The sequence below is a fragment of the Mesitornis unicolor genome, unplaced genomic scaffold (genome assembly GCF_000695765.1).
Source record: "Mesitornis unicolor isolate BGI_N332 unplaced genomic scaffold, ASM69576v1 scaffold21449, whole genome shotgun sequence".
NCBI classification, from domain to species: Eukaryota; Metazoa; Chordata; class Aves; order Mesitornithiformes; family Mesitornithidae; genus Mesitornis; species Mesitornis unicolor.
In genome coordinates this window covers 19571-26698 of record NW_010208234.1, presented here as the reverse complement: position 1 = coordinate 26698, position 7128 = coordinate 19571, and the positions used below count along the sequence as shown (strand labels likewise).

Genomic DNA, 7128 nt, shown 5'->3' with positions numbered 1-7128 from the left:
TTAAGAGGCGAGTTTGGAAATAGCGGAGGGCAATTGATTGTGTATCCAGCTGATCCAAGGTAAACCGTCTGCCGTGGAGGGGAGTAGACCCGCTCCAACCCCAGTTTGCAGGGGAAGAAGAAGAGCTGATGGTCCTTGGGAGGACGAGGAGCGGTACTGAGCAGTGAGGAGCTGCTATCACAAAGGGTAGACGCTGCTTCTCAAAAAGGCACCACTGCTGGCACCAGTGGTGGCTCGGAGGGGACCACCTTCCCCCAGGGAATGGTACCGTCCAGCTCTGGGTGTTTCACAAACTGCTGTCATGCTCTACCAGTGTGATCCCCTGCCAGAGCCACCCAAAACCGTCATTCCTAAAGCTCCCGCTCCACTGCATGGGGACATAGCCCATCAGACGGGCCCTGTCCCACAGTCCCACCATCCAGCATCATCCCCTCTTCCACCTCTAAGGGGGGCACTGGGATTGTCTGGCTCTGCCTGCTCACCCCAGAAAACTGGAATACTGCCTGGATTGGGGGGGAAACATGAGAAAAGGAAAGAAAAGCAACAGAAGCTGCCCTGAAATGGGGCTTCATGTCAAAGGAACAGTAAAAATCCACAGCCTCGGATTCACTAGAGCTACTTCTCAGGATCTACCTCTCTAGAAGTACTCACTAGGAAGAGCCAGCTGACATCAACTGTAGGAAAGTGATAAATACTTGTAGAGGATTGCATGTGATGTTAAAATTAAAATGTTTCATGGGACAGGTCTGGGAACCTTAACAAAAATTAACAATCTGCTTTTGTAAATTGCAGAGAGTCAGTATCTGGAAAAAAAGGATGCAAGAGTATTCACTGCTTGACAGATGTAGATGAGTTAAGAGGAGCTGAGAATGCCCTGCATGAAATGTCTAAGGTTTCCTGCTGCCTAACCGGCCCTTCAGGTGTGCCTGAGTCATGCTAATAGGAAGGAAAAAACCCAAATGCTTTCAGAATCCCACTGGCTCCAGAGGCAAGAGTGCACTCTGCTGAGGAACCCAACTGCGCCAAATCAAAGATGATAAAACACACACGGCCTGCTCTGGGTAACACACCACAGGTAGCAGTGACACTGTTTGTTTCTTTTATCCCAACATGTGCACCAGTCACAGCTGCTGGTGATGCTGGGCATCTCCAGAGCTTCCAGCCATGGTCTCTCTTGTCCAGTAATTTGCCTGCCATGCTCTGGGTCAGTGCTGGGTACAGCAGAGCAGTCAGAGCACAAATATTTCTATTAAGGCATTTGTACTATGTGCAGTATCAGTCCTCCAAGACATTGTCCTTGCAACACCTGATCTACTTCACAAAAAAATCCCAAACGCTTCAGCCTGCCCATGCAGGAAAGAACAGCAGGATGAGCCTGTGGAAAGGCCACCGGACACCTCAATGCACAGACTTCCCTGCTGAGGTTAACGCTGCACTGCAGGCTGGTGTGGTCAAAAGCCCTGGCCAAAAAACTTGGCTCAGCTCCCTTGGTTGCTGGAAACCAGCTTACACACTTGCTCTGGAAGAGCCTAGGATAAAGAGCAACAGATTTTCACAGCAAGAACTAGGCAGCACAAGAGATATTTTATTTTGCTTAAAATACAGAGAAAAAAATAAATACATCCACCCACGATAAAAAGAGCAGTTTCCAAATTCATGTACTTTTCTTTCAGAGACCTCCTCCGATTGGGAAGACAGAGGCAGTCTGACCCCTTGGAAAGAGCTCCACCTGCACGGAGCTCTGTGGCACCACTGTACAGGAGCAGAGCGCTCCATCTGACATTGAATGTAAACCAAACTGTCACATTTACTCCTCTGACTCCAGTGCCTCCCAGAGAAGCCACGGATACCTCCTGCATATGTACAGTTTATTTACTCCTCTATCTCCAGGACACAGGCAATTCTTACAGCATTTCCAGGCCCTGCTCCCACTGCAGCGAGAGCATCAGCCCATATTCTGCCGGTTGCCATAGCCTCTTGGGTGTGTATCTTTCCAGTCATCCCAGTTCCGAGCTTTTTGAAGAGCTTCCTCATCATCCTCCTCCTCTTCTTTCTCCTGCTGCTGCTTCTGCAGCTCGTCATCACTTATACCTGATAAAGGTCAAGAACAGGAGTAAGTTTGCAAAACAGAAGCCTTGCCAGGAGCCAGTCTAGACATTAAGCTGGAATTGTCAATCCAGTTATTCTCACAGCCTAATAAGGGCAGCTCTCACTCTTCCTCAGTCAGTGGGTGTTTTACACCCTGAACACAGGGGTAAGGTCAAGAACAGGAGTAAGTTTGCAAAACAGAAGTCTTGCCGGGAGCCAGTCTAGACATTAAGCTGGAATTGTCAATCCAGTTATTCTCACAGCCTAATAAGGGCAGCTCTCACTCTTCCTCTTACTCCTGAACGCAGGGGTAAAACTCTATTTGACCCCTTTATTTCTCTATTCCAGTCTTTGCTTTGCCACTCCATACCTGGCACCCTCTGAGGCGTGCTCTGACCAGACACGATTCCTTGCCTTTTGCGCTGCTCGTACCAGTCATCCACGGTCATAGTGGGCAGGCTGGGATATCCAGCACCAAACACTCTACAGGAAGAGAGAGAGACAGTCAAAAAAGGCACTTCACATGGTTACAAATGACCAGAAACAGACAACCACGCACACAACTACTCTGTAATCCAATCTGTACTAACGATACAAGGCATGGTATCAAACAAGGCCTGAGAACAAACATATTTCTACACTCCAGGTCTTCAGCAACAGACTCGCCCATAACCTACATAACAGCATTTAAAGAGTTCATCCTGCTCACTTAGAGAGGCAAGGACTGCTCTAGCCCAAAGACCTTGAATCACTTCTCCAGCCCAAAGGGGAACACTCTGTGCCAGCACAGTCTGCCAAGGGGACCCTGGGAACTGAATTAGGCACAGGTTGGCTAAATAGATATATGAAAGGCTTGGGGCAAATAATGTCAAAACTATGACAAGAAATCTGGTTTCTATACCATTTTGTGCTTCAGCTGCCATATTCTTTCAAAGAATCTCATGGTGACAAAGTGTTAAGATCTTGATCCCGTAAGGAGAGTGTTACAGTTAAAAACTGTATTATTGTAACTGCTGTTTCTCTGGTAGGTATCACATCTTCCAGCCCCTAAGATCACTTATTTGAATTCACTGAAATCTTCCCGAGTTTACATTAGATTAAGAGACCACGTGTGCTTTTCACTGCAGGGCTCTTTATTTTAAGAGTGAAGAACAATCCTGTCATATCACATAGAGATTATAGGGGCAGATAAGCCTCGCCTCTCCACAGCTACCGAACAGCAAGCACGCGGCCTATAAACTAACAGTAATATCTGCTTCATACAACCTCCTCTTCTGCCACCTCAACAGGAGGAAACAGTGTTAGCAAAGACGCTGCAGCATGCTGGTAATGGAAAAAAAACAGAGAAAACAGAAGAAATTCATTTGATGATCCTCTCATCCCCAGCTCTGACGCTGCCTAAAGAAAACACCTTGTTTTCCACATTTGAAAAAGTATCTTAGGCTTGAAGTGAGAACAGAGCACTGCCTCATACTTGTCTAATTAATCAGAAAACAACATACTTAGCCTGAGCAGCATCTCTGGTAAGAATGAAAGGTTTCAATGGAGTCCTGACTTGCCGAGAAGTACCGTGTGGTGGTGCTGAAGACTGGAGATGCAAACAATAGTCAAAAGATAATCCTGTAGATGAAAATCCCCCTTTCTCTGCTTCCCACCCCAAATAAGTTATTATAGGTCTTGTCAAAGGGAAACGCCTCTGCTGTCAGAGAAACATCCCAAGATGGACAACTCAGGCCTTAATCCAGTTTAAATCATGAACTCCATCTGTGAGCTTCCACAAATCACTTCTCTTTGTGCTGTTGTTACACCCGCTCTGATCAAAGCGGAAAGCTTACAGAGCTAAACCAGATCAGCTCAGATCAAAGCATGAAATATAGCTTATTTTTTCCCAGGGATCACACACAGTACATTTTGAAGCAAAGATGAGCAAGAGCTCATCATTCCTGACAACATCACCCAGGGCACTACACAAGAGCAGAGCTCTGCAATACCACTAATGAGCTGCACAAACCAGCTGTGCCGGACTGTGCTCTGTGTTAGCACATCATGGTTCTTTATTTCTAGACAGACATTTTGGGTGAGTAACATAAAGCTTAGAAACATTATTCTACACAAGGACTGCAAGTCTACAAAAAGCTTTCAGCATTCAGAACGGGGTATCTTTTCCTGTAATGTCTGGACACTTTGTAGGCCAGGAGCATAAGCTTGAAAGAAATCGCAGGGGTCTTCTTTAAATTTACAAATGTGGTCATCTCTTTAGAGTGAAGGGTTTGGCAGAACCCAGTAAAGTGGAGAAAAGCCTCTGCACAAACAGGTTCAGCCCTGCTACTCAATGCTCCACCATCTCACAGGCCATGACTGTCTACAACATGTGGCAACACCAGACAGCGAGCAATCCAAAAATCAGACCTCTGTCCATTCAGAATGAAAGCAAACCCCATCCACTTGTCCTGTGATTGAACTAAATGTCAATCAAGAATTCACAGAAAAAAGCTTAGGAACTCTGCTACAGAATTCCTCTGTGGTTCAGTTCTGCACAGCAGTGCCGACCATCAGGTCTAACTACTTACAGTCCACAGGACCTGCAGCTCAAGAGAGGTGTCGTACCTGTTTCGCTGTACCTCTGTTCCTCAGGATTACTATTTCCTGGTCAATACTCTCAATTTCCTCAAGGCTGGTGCTGATCCATTTCTGGATTTGTAGTATGTAAAACTTCCGTATCTGATCCTCATCTGCTTGCCCGTTCTCCACAAAGGTTCTCATGGAGGCCAACCTGTTCTCTAGTTCCTTCTTCTGCTTATATCTACCTCAAAGGGAACACAATGAGATCATTAAACAACCTTTCTCTAGCCCAGTCCAGACACAGTGCTTTCTGAAATAAACATTTCCCTATTTCTTCCAATTCAGTCACATGTAGTTTGAGAGCTGCTGCCTGCCTCAATCCCTTTTCAGCTGCTTTACACAGAGGTGCCATTTGCTTAACCTTTGTTAAGAGGTTTAACATCATTTCATCCATTTAAAAAGAAAACTGTATACAACAAGGGAGGTTCTGATGGTTTACTGTTGTAATTTAAGTAGCTCCTGTCTGTTAAAAACAGCTTTAAGAAGGCAGTCTACATTTAGAGGGGCCTCTCTCGATTATTTTTTGCTGCTAAAAGGTCTGTAATCCTAGAAAATTAAGCCTGCCAGGTAAAAATCAGGCAGGCTCGGCAACGTGAATCTCCTGGAGAAAAAGGAACTTAACTCATTAGTTCCTTCACTGAGAAAACCAATGCGACAGCTAGTTTGAGTGGCTTCCATACAACACAAAGATATCGAGAAACTGTTTATAAGGCAAATTAAAACACTTCTCCAACTTCCGTCTCGGGTGGTTTTTTTTGTGTGTGTATGTTCTTTTTAATGTCATTTTGACTTTTTGGAGCTTTTCAGGAACAAGTTGAGGGGGTAAAACTACCACATAATACACTTCCAGGCTAAATTGTCACGTCCCACTGCCTCAGTGCCATCTGACAACAGTGAGAATCAAGGATTAGAAACCCAAGGGAGCTGAAAGGACAAGGAGCATACAGGAGTCATTCTAAAAGACGAACCCATCCACAAGTGCTCCAGAAAAATCGAAAAAAGCCACGTCTTAACCACCTGAGCTCTTGACTGCTCAGCCCTGTCCTGTCTTGCAGGGAAGCAAAGCCAACCACTCCATTCCTGTTTATCTTTACACTCCGCAGCAGAAGCTCTCTTCAGTTGGCTGCTGCAATCTCAACCTGCCCATGGGATGCCGAATCGTGCGCTTATACAGAGAGCAAGGCTAAAGGCAGCCAGGACGAGACAGATCTGGAGCCAGGGTGATGATAATGGCCTTCTCAGGAAAATTTTGTTCTTGCAGTCTATGCATTTTACTGAAAGCAAATATAATTGCAACGTCTCTCCCTGATCAAGTACTCACCTGCTTGCGACAGAGCTCACAACGCAGGCACCTCCTGTTTGTCTTCATGTGGAAGGAGTCACAGACAGGCAGACACAAGCCCTCAGCGAGAGGGGAGCTCTCGCATAACCAAAGCCCTGCCTGCAGCACCCAAAAAAACCCCCTCGCGCTCAAGTGGTGATGCGCAGCTCTGAGACTGCTGACAAGCAGCCTATGCTGAGAAGGCAGACCAGCTCGGGCCTTTCAGTGCTATCACAATAAGCCTGATTGTCAAAATCTCCAACTAAAGCGTGACAAAAAGGCATCAACTACCTCTTTTTTAAAGATCTAATAAGCACATTGGTAGGAAACTCCCAATATGGGTGGCTTTACACTGTTAGCAGTGATTAAAGAACTAATCATAAGAGCTCTTGTGCAGTTCTTCTTCAGACTGGAAAGTAAAGACATAAATGCATCTCTCTAATGTGTGCACAACCTGACACCATTAAGCAATATACGGTGGAAATCTTAAAATGAATGTTTAATGATCAAAGTAATCCAGTATCAAGGGAACCAGTTCCTTCCTGACAGTCCTTGTCTGTACAACCCTGCACTGTCCAAGGCTCTCCCCTTCTCTTAAACTCATTCCCAAAAGCCTTTAAACACCACAAACCAAGAGCCTACCTTTCAATTTTGGCTTGCCGACTTGATGCCATGGCCACCAGGCTGGGCTTGGCGGCAGCAAGGCCTCCCGGGGCCGGGCTCCCGGCATCTTCCTCTCCCGGGGAGCAGGCGGTGGCAGGGGGTAGGTGGAAGCTGCCCAGCCCGTAGCTCTTGCAGAGCTTGAGGAAGCGCCAGAAGTGGGCCCGGGCGCTCTCCAGGTGCTCCAGCCGCTTGCTCAGGTCGACCTGCTTTAGCGTCAGGGCCCCCAGCAAGGCGGGCAGCGGCAGGTACTTCAGGTCGGCCGAGGCGATCTCCTCCAGCTCCTCGTTCTCGCTGGAAGGGGAGAGACGAGATGTTCCCGCTTCGTCCAGGCCCAGCGTACCCCGCGGAAGGCTCGGAGGACCCTCGCACGCCTCCGCTGCCCCCTCGGGCCCAGACCCAGGCCCGTCCCTGCGCTCCGCTCACCTGAACAGATC

General features: G+C 47.1%; 1 protein-coding gene across 1 annotated transcript in view; it reads right to left on the bottom strand.

Annotated features, from left to right (window-relative positions):
* Nucleotides 1-1945: 1945 nt before the first annotated feature.
* IGBP1 (immunoglobulin (CD79A) binding protein 1) overlaps nt 1946-7128 on the bottom strand; it is a 5341-nt gene continuing 158 nt past the window's right edge. Inside the window, exons 2-6 of the mRNA XM_010192433.1 lie at nt 6674-7045; nt 4696-4891; nt 3591-3676; nt 2459-2571; nt 1946-2091 (exon numbers count right to left, since the gene is read on the bottom strand). Of these exons, the coding sequence (XP_010190735.1) occupies nt 1946-2091; nt 2459-2571; nt 3591-3676; nt 4696-4891; nt 6674-7045 (913 nt within the window). The remainder of the gene's footprint in view (nt 2092-2458; nt 2572-3590; nt 3677-4695; nt 4892-6673; nt 7046-7128) is intronic.